Source organism: Phalaenopsis equestris, unplaced genomic scaffold, assembly GCF_001263595.1.
Source record: "Phalaenopsis equestris unplaced genomic scaffold, ASM126359v1 Scaffold000381, whole genome shotgun sequence".
Classification (NCBI taxonomy): Eukaryota; Viridiplantae; Streptophyta; class Magnoliopsida; order Asparagales; family Orchidaceae; genus Phalaenopsis; species Phalaenopsis equestris.
The window spans coordinates 497,694-515,397 of NW_018164823.1; the positions used below are offsets into that span (position 1 = coordinate 497,694).

At 34.1% G+C, this 17,704-nt stretch overlaps 1 protein-coding gene across 1 annotated transcript; it reads right to left on the reverse strand.

Moving 5' to 3' along the window:
• Positions 1 to 506: 506 nt before the first annotated feature.
• LOC110026584 lies at positions 507 to 16,235 on the reverse strand. The gene is made up of 3 exons (XM_020727578.1): positions 16,122 to 16,235; positions 15,832 to 15,920; positions 507 to 827 (listed from the first exon to the last, which is right to left on the reverse strand). The coding sequence occupies exons 1-3, from the start codon at positions 16,158 to 16,160 to the stop codon at positions 677 to 679; spliced, it is 279 nt and encodes a 92-aa protein (XP_020583237.1). The 5' UTR covers positions 16,161 to 16,235; the 3' UTR covers positions 507 to 676.
• Positions 16,236 to 17,704: the final 1,469 nt, after the last annotated feature.

The window sequence follows — 17,704 nt, forward strand, 5'->3', positions numbered from 1 at the left end:
GAAACAGTCAACCAGCATTCGGCATCGTAGTTCAGCGTCGGATTCGGAGTCGGCATCAGGATTTCACAAAGGTGGGAAGTTGGAAAGAAAGGCAAGAAAATTAGGTTAGTAGAAGGAATGTTATCATGATCAAGGTTGGGCGAGGGTTGGTATCAGGAAAAATGTTTTAAAAACATTAAAAACAGTTTGTATTTGTTTTTAGTGTTAAGAAAAAACACCAATTTCTCTTTCAGTTCTCTCAAAATGGGGCTAAAAAGAATGAACAAGTAAATGCAACATATTAAGCATACCCGTAAACTATATATAAGGTTAAGAAGCATCAAAATCTGTGAAACTTCCTCTCATTTTAACGAGCAAACAAAGCCCATTCTCAGGATTACGATAGAATAAACCAGAACAAATATGTATCTCATTGAACCTAAATAGTTTAGAGCTGTCTCTAACCCCAAGGTTTTGAGTTCCAAACTCAGCACAAACAGTCGTACATGTGACTTAAAACAAAAATACAGGCCAATTTAAGTCTTTTGAACTCTCAAACAAGCAAACCTCAATAGGTATTTCAATGAAAATACAGTGTGTTTCAAACAGTGATCATTATTACAAATATTGATATCACAATCCAAAGCAAACTTATCACACAAGATACAGAATCATCCTTTCGACAACCAACAGACCCTTAATTATTAGGATTCGAGAAGAAACCATTTAGATTTGGCATAATTTCTGGAGATTTTCCACGCACAAATTTTCTAAGGCCATGTTCAGCATATTTCTCCCCTTCTGCAAAGTTTTCCAGTACGCCTGCTACCCTGCCTGCCTTGTTAACCCTGTCAGCATTCCCAAAAGTTTGTTAAAACCAAAATTATGTCATAAAATTCCATTGGTCTTTAAAAGTATAAGCCTTCTCATCAGCCTCCTATACCAAAATTAGAAGATATCCAATTTTTATTACAGGAATCTAGGGAAAGAGAATTCCCTAAGATTGAAAAATTTTCCCTTTCATGACTGCTAATTCATCGCCAAGGCTTAGATATTCTCAACAAAAATAATCTAGTAGTTGCCGACTATGATTATGATTAGGGATGGCTGTGAAGGTTTCACAAACCTGTTGTATAGAAGACTATTAAAAGGTATTTAAATGATTGTGAGATCATATGAAACCATAGCCACAAGCCATAAAGAAAATAAAAACATAATAATTCAAGGAATAGGCTAATATTACAATATCAGCATTCCATCAATAAACAAATAACTAAAATTTTTCTAGCATATACGTTCACCCATAGTCCATTGTCTCCTCTCATGAAACGAGGTTGATGATTTTCTACCCAACAACAAAATGACTCGCACTCCAGCCCCTTGGTTCAATCCACTTGCGTCGATGCCCGTTAGTTAACACATACAACACTAAAACCAAACAGGTGAAAACAGCTTAAGAGTTACAAACAAATAACAAGAAGCTTTCCAAATAAAAATAGAAAAATTTTGAATAGTTTTTCACCATAATTTATTAAAATACTTTTCACCTATATTTTCAAACAAAATGATACCAAACAAGGCATAAATGATTAGTGCTTAGTCCGGTTGACTTAGTGCTTGGCCATTCAAGATTAGAGCTTTCAATAACAGAGCTTAAAAATGAAAAGCCTCTCCCCAGCTGCAAGCCGTGCTCTGATAACCATTAACCAAACCTCGTAGGCTACTCGATCTGATCTTCATTAATAAAAATCCTATAATGATCTGCACCAAGTTCATATATAATAAAAGTAAAAAAAGTTCTGTTCCTAGATTTCTTCGATCGTTATGGTCAAAGTAACACCAATACAAATTTGTATAAAGGGTAGAAAAGCAGAAAAATAGAACTAGATGTTATATATCTTACTAATATTAGGAAAAATAAGAAACAATTGGAATATTAAACCTTGAAAGATCAATTTAATTTGTGACAATGATGATATTCATCAAAACAAAAGCGAAAGTGAACCATAACTATGTATGACAGACTGAGGCTCGTGGGTCTCCAACAAAACATTGATTAGAGATTTTGGCTATAATTCCTCGAATTAATGATTAGCTCCGTTTGGGCTTGTTTAGGATGACATGAATTGGCTTGGCTTGGCATCTTCCCACAACATGTGCTCCAAAAGGTAGAAAGAACATATGGCAGAAGTGCTAAGAAGGTATTGCGATGAAATTAATGATGATGAAGAAGCAACGTCATAATTAGGATGACAAAGGAGCAATGCAATAAAGAATTGTAGATGGTGTGATAATTTCCATGTTTGCCAAGAGGTAAGGAAGATGTTGGCATGCTGAGACAATGAGTGACAATAAATTGATGAAAAAGAAGAGAATGGCCTGGTGTACATAGACCGGTAAAAAGGAAAGGAAAATTTACATGCATAACATTTAATTTTTATGTACTAATACCTAAACTTCAATTTTTATGTATATGCCACCTTACCCATGCATAAAAATGTGTAATACACTTTTTAAAAGCCAAGATTTAGGTGTTACATATTTAAATATATTGGGTGGTATGTATTTAAATGCCCCAAAAAATAACAATGAAATGATAAAACTTGCTGTGATGTTCGATGGGGAGGCACTGCGCCTTGGCTAAGGAGGGGGATCTAGTAACAAATCTCAAGAATGGAAAAGCCAGTGGCTTCACTTTATTGGCATAACCAATCAGGATTGGATAGGCTCTGAGCAGCTAGTAAGTAATGAACGGGATGTAACATACATGATGTAACAGCTTAGGTCTAAGATTTGCTAATATAGTTTTGGTTAAGATGTACAACGAAATCTATAAAAGACCATCCTTCACATGTCAGCGAATTCCGACTATAGTAAGTATTAGTCAACTTTAACGCCAAAAAAAAAACCATCAAATATTTCAAAAATCTTGTAATAGTAGTCAAATCTAAAATTTCACACGAAAATACAAAAGATACAATGGAATTTCAAAAACAAACATGATTCATGCTGCAAAAAGAGATTCAATGTGTATTATAACTGATAAAATTTTAAACAAATACTGGTGCGCACAATTACAGGTGGATTCTTTAAGCACTTTACAAGTCTTGATGATTACTTATGGGGATCAAGACCGTCTTCTATTGAGTTAGTTTATCCTTGTTTTTGCTATTAACTTTTTAGTGATAGTTGTATGTGTGCAGGTGCAGCTGATATGTGTGCAGGTGCAGCTGAATGATAGTTGTATGTGTGCAGGTGCAGCTGAATTTTTTTTTTTTTGGTTATTTTTTTCTCTTTTTGGTGAGATTTTACATTTTCTAGATTATTATTTTATTGTTTGGAATAAAAGAAGCATGTTTGTCACTCATGCATTAAAGATGGATGATTTATCTTCAGTAAAATTGTAGTTAGTAACCTGCAGATTGTGACTTTTGCACCATACTTCAACGTAAATTGCATTAATGGCGCTGAGGACCCTAAATCATTTTACATCAATAGTCATCTAAAAGGAAGAAAGTAATCCTTTTTTTCATCATAAATGACAAATTTGCTAAACGGAGCAAATGATCTCAAGTGAAGAGCTAGTGTTTGCCGTAGGTTTGATGCCAAATTTGATGTATGGCAGCCAGGAAAGATTAAAGTAAAATGCAAAACAAAAAAGGAAGACAATGAACCAATTGGCCATGACTCCTCTGATGTCTAGAAGATTTAGATGTAAATTTGAAGGGCAGGTCCATGAAAGATAGCTTCATTCATCAACATATGCATTAATAATCTTATAAAAGCATAAAACCAATTCAACACAGATAAAATACAAGAGTAAAAAAAGCATCTGAATCCAATTAACAAGAAAAATAACATTTGCATCAATTACAAGATATATTTGTTTTTATAGCACACATCAATATCTCGAATCTTCAAGGAGATGCAGATTCCTTGACAACAGGATTTCTTCAAACTTCTAGTATCTCCATTTCAAATGTTGAGTGTCCCACCCATAAAGTTTGCTTGTTTGTGATTTGGTATTTCCTTGAATACCCAACTACTTTACTTAAGCTTAAGATTATTTTAAATTTTAATACAAAATATGTATTTCAAGCAAGAGAGTTTATTTCAATATTATATAAATGAATTAAGTTTCATACGTCCAGTCCATGATGTAAATTTTTTTTTCTCAAAGTTAAAAATAACTACTATGATGTCATGTGGCATTGCGCCAGATGCAACTCTGAAAAAGAATGGAAAGAAGACATTAAAGCTTTGAATCGCAGAAGGTTTTAATCACGGATTAAGGGTATGCATCTGTTTGGGACAACTTTCTCCCTATATTACAATCTAATTCCCATGTGTCGGTTCGTCGAACTTAGTATCGTCTTGGACCACAAATACTACTTCTGTTGGAGCCCCTCTCATGGCTTAGCTTGAACTTCGAGCTTTTCTCCCTCATCAATTGGAATCTGGTACTCATGTGTCATCAATTTCTTCACTGTCTACCATGTCATTGCATATTCTTTCAACAATTCCATACTCAGTAAAATAGACCATATCCTTGTTTGTGCAATCTGTTGTATTATGCCCAAAATCGGCAGTTGATACACTTTTTGGCTAAGAAAGATTTAAGAGAATTAGTTGGCTTCGCCTATTCTCCACTCTGAATCAATTTCCCCTCAAGCGAGAGCTTGGATGTTCCCCTTAGCGTATGCTTGCAGCTCAAACGTGGGGTTAAACTCTGCTTATAAGGTGTGGCGGTCATACGGTGATGTTTTCTCTCCACTTTTAAAGCTAAGATCTGAACATCCAGTCAGTAATGAATCGGTAGGTAATGACACCGCACACCTGTTTCATTTTGAATAGGGTAGTGATTTTCTTTTTCTTCATGCTGACGTAAGTGCTTCAAATTTTCTCACTAAAACAACACTCTTCTTTAACCAACTGGCAACTAGTTTAATCAATTTGTTTGGTGGGACTTTATGGTACTCAAAGACACTCCACCGTCTAGAGTCACTTGATGACCTCATCTGGATCCAATGGCCGTCAAAATATGATAAAACAGCCTTTACTTCAAGATTCAGACTCCTTTGATATTTTAGGCCCAATTCTTGAGGGTAGTGATTTTTCATCACTAGAATTTGCATGTGGAAGAGACTAATTTATTCCTATGATCTAATAAGTTACTATTATGGCTACAGCTAGCCTGTCTGGATCATCTCTTCTCGAATGTGGCGAGCCTATGTTGCTCTTGAAGACTCCATGAAAAGTTCTTGGATATCTCCTAGTAGATTTTTCATAAACATTATGAAGTTTCATCCTGATCAGATCTCCGACAATTGGCACTTCGATGGTGTGGTTGGGGTTTGGGTATGTGGACAAGGGTGTATAGAGATGATGAAGGATGAAAAAGAAATATTTTGGGTGACCAGTTTGAAAAGTCAACAAATGGAAGGAGTTTTCTGGAGGTGGGGATTGGATATTGGTGAATGCTTGAAACCCTAGGATGTGACTAGAGTTACACTAGCTTTGATAATAAATAATACCAGAGTCAACTCGAACAACAAAAAAAAAACAAATATTATTATTGCAAAAACTAATAAGCAATTACAACAAACACCACTAAAATGAAAAATAACAACAGACGCGACACACAATGCACTATTAGGACGGATCTAGGGTGGTGGTGGTGACTATTACAGGCATCGAAAAGTGGCACTGTGGTTAGTGGGTTGGACAGCAAAGGAACAACAGGTAGAGGTGCTCCAAAGGCAAGGAGGATTATGGGGGTTGTCACAGCAGCAGGGAGGTATCGGAGGAATGATTACGGGTGGTTGGCAGCGAGGACGCTGCAAGGGGGTGGTTCTAAGTGGATGGAACAACAACAAAGATGATTCAAGCGGATGGAACAACAACAAGGACGCAAAAGGAAGGATTTTGTGTGACTGGCAGCAAGGATGGGGTGTTTGGGAGAGCATGAACTGCAGGAAAATGGTCGGGATGTGGTTGTCGGGGCGGTTGCAGTGAGGAAGAATGCGTAGCAGCAAAGCGAAAGGGATGTTGAGGAGTTGGGGAAGGATGAACACCTCAAGAGTGAGATACAACTGGAGCACCACTCGACCCTTGGAAGATGATCACCACCTCAGAACGAGATACAGTCGGAGCATCACTCTCTCTCGAATACAACTCTGTAAGGGAAAACATGAGATGTCGACGGCTGTTCTGACATAAACACAGGAAAAAACTGAAAACCTAAAATAAAGGAAACACATATATAAATCTTAGATAATTAGGATTGGGTCCCTCTGTGGAAAGGAGACGCCAATCCCTCGTGAAAAATTGGTTGGCTCTCCCAAGGCTGGACCGGCTCGGTCCATTCAAAACGAAATGCGGAAAATCTCCCACGCTCATGAAATCCAACATCCAGAACATCGTTCCCGCGTCATTCTCCCACTTCCACATTCATGACTTCTCGCATCCAAACTCTCATGTCATAGTAACTAGTAAGCATGTTAGCCAGTAGTGATGCAAATGGTAGAATATAAGGAAGCTAAAGCTATGTATCTATAAAATTCCAAGATAGGATCTCCTCGCAAGGTACTTGTCAAGCAAAAAACAAGCATGCCGACAAGATATATATAAACAAACATTACAATGTTCAAGTGTGTTCAATTAGTCATCAGACTGCATAAATTATGTTCAAACTTGTTTAATTTGTTAATTACAAAAAACATAAATGAGCCTCGGTTGATTTTATTGAACTCATTGGTTAGTAGTAGCCATATTCAAGAAGCTAAAACTGCAAATGGTCAAGCATCAAGCCACATGCAAGAAGATAAAGAGGTGAGATGAAGTTATAAAATTCATAAGCTTAGAGGAAGCAGCCAAAGGAGGAGATAAGGAGTTGCTTAAATAAAAGGGGACTGTCTGTAATAGGGAAAATAATAATTAGCATTTCTCTTATAGTAATAGCTGTCATTCTATTAGGATTCAGGATTTTTATATTTATACATTTCTCCCTGAGTGCATAATCCCACTTGTCCAATATCAAATCCTCACTTAAATGCTAGTACTCGAGCATTTTAACAAGTTTAACTCAACTTTCACGCATATTGTATTCCACTACATTCCTACCCAAATAATTCAAACACTTAAGATGTTTCAAGAATCAAAGCTAGAATTATAGCTATAATATTTATAACAAGTCAACTCCTAGGAATCCTAAAACCGAGATGAGGTCCACAAAAAACTCTCCTCCAAATTTTGGGCCATTGAAAGAAGATTCTAGTTTTCAGGTTTTTAACCAAGCATGCAAAGATCTAGTTAAACTGAAATAGTGGTTTTATGGATACTCAAGTAGCCCTATCTTTGATAAATTTAAGTTTAGAAAACTATTTGGATGGACTGAACATGATGAAAAAAATAACTAATCCAAAATCTCAATTTGCTGGTGAGGTCAAGGGCATTTTCGATGTTAGAAAGGAATATTTGGAGAAAATACCAATTGGACTGTTGTGATAACATAGTTCTACCCCACTAAGCACCTTGGACAGATTTTCCAATGAATGTGCTTTGGCCTCTGGCATATCCAAGCTGCCTCAAGGGCAACATTGTTAATGACAAGAATTAATTGACTCAATTTTAGGCCAAATTTTTTCTCAATAATGATCAAATTTTGATGGTTTAATCTGCATCTAACATTCCAAGATTGGAGGAGATACTAATAGGCATTATCCAGATCAATGCCCAAATTGAAACAAACCACATTACATTTAAGCGGCTATGTTTATAAAAACCAACATCCTATTAAAGCATAATCGCATCCCAAATATCCTTACACAAATTATGATGTCGGTGCATGAATGACATGATATAGGCATGTTACCTTAATCTGGACTGAGTCGCGACCAAAAGGCCCCTAAGATCAATCCATCATTATTAGTTTTCATACATTTCATTAACATTGCTAATGAATTTAACCACAAGAAAAAAACAATGTACTTCTGTATAATGGATGGAATAATTTAAAATTATTATTATTTTAACATTTTTTATAGATTAGGTACCATACAATAATTAAAAATAACAATTTTCTCACTATTTTTCATTACATTGATTTACTTTCTTAGTGAAAACAAATGTTGATAATGTGTAATCTTATGTTGAAAAACAAATTTGATAAATTATTATAGGCATTTTAGATTATAGCAATATAAGAAAATTAAACATATTAAAGTAGTTTTAATTAACAATTAATATATGCTTTTTACTATAAAAAAATTAATTATTACTTAAAAAATATTTGAAACTAAATCAATATAAAAAGTGCAGTTTTTTATGTCAACATATGAATATTTTAAATTTAATATTTTTAAAGGTAATAAAATGAGGACATACTATACATATTATATTAGATATATCACATATAGTAGATGCATATGATTTTTCCTATTCTTTTTTCCATAGCTTTGACTGTACTTAAAAAATTAACCCCTGTTTTAACTAAAAGAACAAAAAAAAAAAAAAAAGAGAGAACAATTTTCAAATGGAGTTCTTCTCTTATGTTAGGCTTTAACAATAATAGTCAATCTTTTTCTTGTCCATTACCTATTTAAATTTAATTAAAGCTTTCTAATAATTAGGAAAGAAAAATTTTAAATGAATTTTTTTTTATGTAAAATAACTTGAAGAATACAAACTTTGATGATTTATATAGTAGGCTTGGTGTAAAGGAGAAAATGAGATATTTAAAATAACAAAGGCACAAATTTCAACAACAACAAGTCTCTATCCCACTAACTCGAGTCAACTACATGAATCATTTTTCTCCATTGTGTCCTATTGAGTGTCATATTTTCATTTTTTATACAATAATTCCAAGTTTTTTTAGGTCTGCCCCTGTCTTTCATAATATAAGTCGAATCTAAAACATCCAATCTCCTAACTGAATCATTAGATGGTCGACGTTTAATGTGGCCAAACCATCTAAGACGATTCTTTCTAATATTTCCTATCACTAGAGCTATAACCCTTTCACACCTAGATTTGTTTCGCTTTTTCTCTGTGCCAAGACACTCATCCACCTGAGCATTCTCATCACAGATACATTTTAGTTTTATGCTTCTCTTTTAGAGGCCAACATTTTGCGCCATAAAACATTACAGGTCTCACCACCATTTTATAAAATTTTCCTTTAAGTCTAAGTGGTACTTTTCTATCACACAATAGATCCGATGCATTCCTCCACTTCAACCATCCAACTTGAATTCTACTCATAACATCCCCATCTATATCACCATCACTTTGAATAATAGACTCCAGATATTTAAAACATTCACAACTTTTAATGATTTGATCACCCATAGTTACCACTCTGTCACTAGATGGAGGATTAAAGAATTCATGGGAAAACTTGCAAGGTTAAAAATTATTTCTCTGGTTGTCAACAACGTAGGAAACTCATACGAAAAATATCAAGGAATCACTAAACCGATATCACAAGTGTATGAATCTTTCATCTCTAAATAACTCCAACGAAACCTAGTTTTGATTTCAGATTTTTAATTTTGACAATAACTTAGTTTTATTTATTTAATTTATATATATAATTTTTATTATAATGGTTTGTCTAACGCATGTCTATGTTTTTTATTTTTAATAATAGAAGTGTCATGTGCTTGTATTGTGTCGTGTCCAAGTCTTCATGTTTGTATCCGTGCAACATAGACTATTTCATTAAATTTTGTCACGATTCAAAATCTAGGGGACATTCTGGAGGGTTTAGAACCGCGGCTAAGATTTTACAATTTGGATTTTATTTATCTACCATCTTTAAGAACGTGAATAGATATATCGAGACTTGTGATAGAAGCTAAAGGGTACAAAATACTTCTAAGAGAGAACAAAGCCCCTAAATTTTACCCTTGAAAGTTGAAATTTTCGATGTTTGGAAAATTGATTTTATGGAATATTTTGTGCCTTCACTAGATAACTTGTAGATTCTCGTGGCAGTCGACTATATCTCTAAATGTATTGAGGCAGAGACTCTTCCTAATTGTGATTCTCAGTGTGTTCAAAATTATTTGAAAGAATATATTTTTTGCGGATTTAGAACATTTAGGATAATTATTATAGCAATGAAGGAAACTTCTTTTGTAATAAATAGATGGAAACATTAGTAGCTAGATATGAAATTAAACATAAGGTTTTTGCTACTTACCATTCCCAAACTCGTGAATTAGCAAATTTGTCGAATGGAGAAATCAAATGGATATTGGAAAATACTATTAATCCAAAAAAAGAAGGATTGGTCACGAAGGTTATATGAGCTTTGTGGACCTATAGGACTTCCATTAAGACATTCATATGAATTTCCTCGTATATGTTGATTTTTTAGGAATGTCTGTCATTTGTCTGTAGAATTAGAACATAAAGCCTATTGGGCAGCTAATGAATTTAATTATAACATGAAGGATTCGATAAAAAATAAATTAATACAGTTGAACAGATTAGGAGAGATTAAACAAGAAGCTTATGAAAATGCCAAGATGTATAAAAAAAGATAAAGAAGTTGCATGATCAAAAGCTCAATATAAAGTATTTTTAGTTTGGATATGAGATTCTACTTTATAATTCACGATTGAATATATTTTTCAAAAAACTTAATTTCAGATGGTCAAAACTATTCACTGTAGTTTAGGTTTATTAATTTGGAGTTGTTGACATTCATGATAGGAAAACTGCTAAGACTTTCAAGGTTAATGGCCAAAGATTGAAGTTACATTTATGAGGCGATATGATAGGTCCTAGTGAAGACTTGATGTTGGAGTCATCCTAATTAATAAATCTGGTAGAGTCTGGCTGAGGATGTTAAACCAAACTCTACTTCAGAGAGAGCCCAAGTGTTATCATGTGATTTGAGTTGTGTTTGATTGTGTTTTTATTTATGTTTGGTTTGAATTTTATTTTTGTACCCTTAGTCGTTGGTTGTTGTGTTAGAGCATGTATTAGGCTCTTGACCTGACATAGCTAAATGTAAATGTGAGTTAAAGAAGAGAAAATCACGCTTTGTGGGAGATAGGACCAGCGCACCCACACTAGGAACCAGCGCACCCACACAGGACCAGCGCACCCACACTAGGACCAGCGCACCCACACTAGGACCAGCGCACCCACACTAGGACCAGCGCACCCACATTGGGTAGGCAGAGCGCATGACACCCCTGTGTCGCCCTCCGTGTTGCCTAGTAGAGGAGCACACCCACACTGTCTAGGCGGCCCACACACACCACCCTTCCAAGGTTGAGACACACACGGACCGCATAGGTAACTTTCCCACGCCGACTTGCTTAAATCTACAATTATGCTTTCTCCCCCTCATTCTGATTCAAAATTTTTGCCCTAGCACGCCTCGTTGTCCCTTGCTACTCACCTAAGGGCCTGACAGAGAGAAGGAGAAATTAGAAGGAGGAAGGGGTAAGGAGTCTAGAGCGGATTTGAGGTGAGAAATGTCCTTCCTTTCCCATTTCTTCCACATTTTGAGCTTCTCCCATCTTCTTACTCTTCTTCTTCTTCTACGTCTTCTTCAATATTCATCTTCCTTAACACCTGTGCTTGAGCCTCATTCCTCCCATTTGACATCCATGGCACCAAGCACCAAAGGTAACAAAAACACACCATTCGCTAACAGGATGTTTATAAGCTAGGATGCGGCAAACCGATACAACAATCTCTTGTTATCAAAGAAGTTGATCCTAGAAAGTATTTCGTGAGGCCCGAGGACAGGGTAGAAGTAATTGTGGCAAGAGGTTGGGAGAGGTACCGCTCCACTCGCGATAGACACAATCATCCATGAATTCTTTGCCAACACTAAGGAGCCTGTGAATGAGAAAGTTTTTGTTGGGGAAAGTGGGTAATTTTGACTCTCAAATGGTCAACTCGATCTTAGAACTTGCAAATATCTCAACTGTAAATATTCCAATTTCCTAACCCCAAATTATCATGAAGTCATCAGTTTTTTCACTGACCACACTGTCCAGCAGAAAATTAGAGATGAGAAAATATTCATTTTTTCTAGTGTCGCCTTGTATAAAGAGTTCAAAGGTGACACAACTCTATTGCTGCAAGACATATGCCCACAACAAGCCTCACCAATGTGCAAGGATAGGTTTGACAATGTATGTGTGTAAAATTATCCATCTATACCTTCATCACATCATTGTTGCGCCGACTATCGTAGGACTAAGCCACCCCAACCTTATCACTGCCCCTTGTGCTAAGGCAGGGGTTGCTGGGAAAAAGTGGGAGGAGCAGCTCAACCCGGTGAAACTCATTACCAAAGACATCATTTTCTCCTATGTGAAAACATCCACCTACGAGAGAGGAAAGAGTTCCTCTCAGCTAACCCATCTCGTCCAAGGCCTACCCGTCAGTTCCAGAGATTTCTTACCGCCTCCACTCCTTGATAGAGGACTCGGCCATCATGCAATGGGAACTGCACAATTTACAAGAAAAATCCTATGTTTATGCTATCCAGCGCCAGCAATAATATAGATACATTCACTAGTATTTTGAGGCCCAGCAAGAACTGTACCAAAGGGAGTAGATTAACACTTGCCCAAACCATGTACAATTCCCTGATGCGCCACCTTTTGTGTTGTTTGATGATGTAGTCGAACCAAAGGAGGAAGATGAGGATGATGACGGTGAAGATGAGGCATGAGTGGTTGGGTTTTTTATTGTGCATTGTAATTGTTCTTTTTCAAGGACCATGATTCTATGTATGGGTTGTGGATTTTGCTAACTTATGTTTACTATTGTTGTGGACTGTGATTTGTATTATGAGATTACATTGCATACTCTTTTGATCTTCTGGCAAAGCGTCACATATGAAATTGTTCTTTGTTTTTTGTCGATGATGCATTTTAGGTTATGTGGTGATTTGCTTGAACTTTGATTCAGTGTATATGGACTTGATGTTATGAGTGAACTCGATTGAGGCGGGTACTTGCAATTATATCATGCACTCTGTGACATTCCTATGCAGCGCCTTTATCTTCATCTTATGTGTTTTATAGAGATATACTTCATGTGTTAGAACTTACAAGAACTGTGGATGTTATCTTTGTTGTGATGCTAGAGTATTTGTGTCACATGTTATACTCTTTTTCCATACTTTCAAGTTTTTCATGCGGCATGAATAAGATAGAAAATAAGCTTAAGTAGTGAGTGATACATGTGTACTTGGTAATTTAAATACCCGAGCTGTAGATTCGACTTTAGAGTAGTGACTCACGACAAGATTCTTAGTGATATCAAAAGATTATATAATAATTTTTAAGGAATTGTGAATGTTCATTAGACGAGAAGTTTAGAATTGATTTGTTAATAATTTAATCCCCATTTTAATTACTTTCACCGGAAGGTAAAATAGTTCCAAAACAATTAAAAAGGTGTAAGTGAAAATATAAGTAATTAACAGAGAATAATTAAGCATTTAAATCTTTAGCTCAGATAATCTGCTTGTATTAATGTTTGAATGAATTATAATATTTTGAAATTCATATCAAAAGATAATTGAGAATTATCAATTAGGGAAAATTAGACATTCAAAATCCTTAAAAAATATATATGCTTAACTAGATAATGTAATTCTCAATGGAATTAAAATAATTTTTGGGCTAAAAAATAAGGGAATAAAAGAAAATTTATACAAGGACATAGTCTCAAAAAATAAAAGAAAAAAGATATAAGTGGTAGTCTTTTTGATAAGAAATTTGAGGTTAAGCATGAACATCAAAAATTGGTGTCCAACTCTTTTCTAATTAACCAAACTCAATACCTTTCTTAATGGAATTCTTAAATATTATATTCATTAAAAAAACTTAGTGATTTTGGGTTGTTTTATTGATAATTAATTAACAAAAAAATACTTTTGGGTATTGAAATATTTTAGTTACATTGGATTAAGTGCATTGAGATCTGCTTAGGTTCAAAAAGAAAAGGATTAAAGAAATGTTTGGTATTAGAAATGAATGAAAATCTAACCCTAATATTACATTTGTGCATGTTAATTATAAACTATATAGTCTTGTTGGAGAACAAAAAAATCACACATGAGAACTACAAAAATATTTTAAAGAAGCCTAAGCTTAGATATGAGATTACTTGAGGGCAAGCAATAAGTAAAATTTATGCTTGTGATATTTCCATTTGTAAATCCCATGTTTTAGTTCATTATTATGATGAGTTTACGCTTGTGGAAATTTTTTTAATTATATTTTACAAAATACAAGTTTCGAGTGCGCTAGTGGGAGTTAAAGAAAACAAAATGGCCAAAAAAATCACTAGCGCACTCGTGTCAAGAAAAGGCATGTCAGCGCCCTTTCTTGGATAGGCGGCATGCCCATGTCCGAGGAGACGCGTCAGCACAGCCTCATCTAGTGTCTGATGCGCCTGCACCGTAAGACAACACGCCTGCACCGTAAGACAACACGCCTGCACCGACCCTCCATGTATGTTGCCCTGCTCTACAAAATGACAAAATTGAAATAATTTACTGTTGAATTTTGAGCTTAACTATATAAGAACATGTATTTGAAGTTTAAGAGGACTCTTGGTTGTGGAAGCTTCCTCTTTTCCTAATTTTAGAAGAATTTTTGTAATCTGTAAGGTTTTCTCCATTAGTTCTCATTTGGGGAAGATTTTTAGGGTGTTTTCTTATAGATTTGTGAGAGTTCAGAGAAGATTTTTCAGATGTTTTCTTGGAGATTTGTGAGAGTTCAGAGAGAGAGATTTGTGTCCACTTGTATGAAGGAGATCTACAGTACAGACAGGATTGCAAGGTATTGCAAGGGGCAATTGACTTCGATGTGATTTTTCTATATTTTCTTACGTCATTTTTATTAATATTTTCAATAAGAATCCCCATGTTTTCTTCCCTCATGCATAATAGCTAATTCTCTTTCATGCTCCTATGATGCAAGGCATGTCAGAATATTTTTTATTTATGAGATGTCAGGAACAATGTTATGTAAACTAAAATAAGTAATATATAAACGTGAAATAAAATCTAATGCGAGACTCAAGCTTCTAGAATATTGTAGATATCATTTTGGATGATATGTAGAAGAAAAATAACATGCATTTATATTACTTGGATTATTGTTTAAATCCAAAATATTTCAGTTTCTATTTTATAATTTATTCTAAATTTATAAAATAGTAATTAGCTATTTTACTTTCCTTATATTCGTGGAAGATATTCGAGTAAAAAATAACTTAAGAAGAATCCTCAATGTGTTTTCCCTCTTAAAGATTTGAAAATTCACATATAAAAAAGGCTTGCTTGAAATATTAATTTCAGCAATTGCAAATATTTCTCTTGATGAGCCATAACTTGGTGATAATGGTGGACAAGTACATGTGTATGCGGAAGAAGCCTTGCATAGTTGTCTATAATCGTTTGAATGTTGATTTGATTAATACAAGACAATTAAAGCTTCTTTTATATCATATATTAAAAATTTATCTATGGACTCTTTAGCTTTTAAAACTTCATATTTTTAAATAACATATTATTCCTTCCTTAATATGTTCAATATTATGTTTATTTAATTCCTATGAAATTTTATAATATTTATTATAATATCATGTTCCACGCATATCAATGTATTATATTTTAAATGATAAAAGTATCACTGCGTTCGAATCCGTTCATCATAGATGAAATGCAATTGCGGCATTAACTTGTTAAAATGAAGAACCTCGCCAACAACAGAGTGCATTCAAAAAACAGAGTTTAAAAAAAAAAGCAAAATTAAATAAAAAGGAGATCTAGTCAAGCGATCGAAGGACAAAATATACCTCACTTCAGGGTTGATGCAAACATTACGAACAAGCTGGAAGCAGCAAATACCCATGGCAGTCCCAACCGCGGCAAAGAGTGGATAAACCTAGAGTTGTAAACCGCTGCAACTCAGATCAGCAAGAAAATAAAACAGATTTATCTAATATCAAGCAAGGAAGTCGTAATAGTGGCAAAACTAGATCCGCAACACTGGTATTGGGAAGAAGAAAATTAGTCAAGACGCGGAGGCTGCTAATCGTTGTAATCAAGCGAAACGAGACAGGGAAGGAGGGAGAGAAGGAGAGACCTCAGGCCTCAGCCAGCGATTGACGGCAGCAGAAGCCATGGATGCTCTGCAAGGAAGCGACGGTCGGAGAAAGCTGGCCACGAAGCGAAAGTAGTTGAAAATGGGAATGCTGCTTTCTTTGGATCAATTTTATTTGGGAGTGGATTATTTTATTTTATTTTATTTTTCCTTTGAGGGGGTGATTCACATGAGTAGCATACAAAGTACATATATGTATCTATTTAATATTTAAATTTTTATATTTAGAAAGACTCAAATTTTAAAATCACATTAAAAATTCTACTATTCTTAACTAATTTAAAATAAAATACATCTTTAATATAACTATTTTCATAAAATACAAAATTAAATTGTTAAATAAAAAAATAAAAAATATTAGGGGTTAAATATAAAATACATAAAAATTTAATGATATGTATAAATATTATTTTTTTAAATATTGAGAGCATTGTCCAATCAACTAAGTAAAAAAAAAAAAAAACAAAAACTTACAAATGTTGGAAAAGAAGATGAATTATAATGATAATTTTTTGTTCCACTCAATTAAGTAACAAAAAAACTTACAAATGATATCTAACAAAAAGAATTGTTATGGTAACTTTATGTTTAAGCATAACTCTATGAAAATAGTATTTATACTAAAAAGATCAAATAGATAATGAAATATATCCAACATAAATCAATTAAAATAAAGCTCAGATAAAAGCATCCATCACAAATGCACTATCGAGTTACATCCAAAAAAATTGATGTGTAAATTAAACGAAATATCAACCAATAAGTTTTTAGGCTAGGCATGCACTATCATCATAATTAATAATGTTTAGAAGGCTAGAACCTATTAAACCAAATACCCAAATGGGCATAAAAAACTATCATATAACCAAGTTGTAAAAAAACCACATTGAGAGATCAAATTTAAGGGTAGAAAGAGCATCTTTTCATCTAATACACTAATGAAGATGTCAATAAAACAAAAATAAGTGAACTCACAATAAAATAATAAAGACCAACCAAAATGGCACAAGCTATCTCGATTGCTTGAAAAGAGTCCCTATCATAATAGCACCCCAAATAATTGTCAAAATCAATAGTAAGCAAAAGAAAGTAGCAATTAAAAGTAAAAAGTTTGCCACTTTAGAATCAAATTTATAGCTTCACATGGCAATGCCTTCTTATCCTTTTATCTTCTTAATTTATAAGCAAAGCAAACTTTATTTTTAACACAAACGTTTGAAACGAGAGTAGATTTGTTGTTGGATAGCCTACCATTCATTTTCTCATCGAGTGCATTGAAACATAACATATATAGTTATAAGAAATAAAAAAATAACTAAGGAATAAAAGCTTTTTTTTAGCAACCACATTGAAAATGGATAGCTAAAAAAAATAGATAAAAGTGTCTCCACATTGTATTATTACAAAAAAAAGGAGGGAGAGGCTACCCCAATACCACATATCAAAATAAATAAAATTATAATGAGAATTATTTAAATCGGGTAGACTAAGAACACTGAGAGTTATGATGGATACAAAATATAACTTTCATGACTTGCATTAAAAAAAATTCATTCTCCTATATT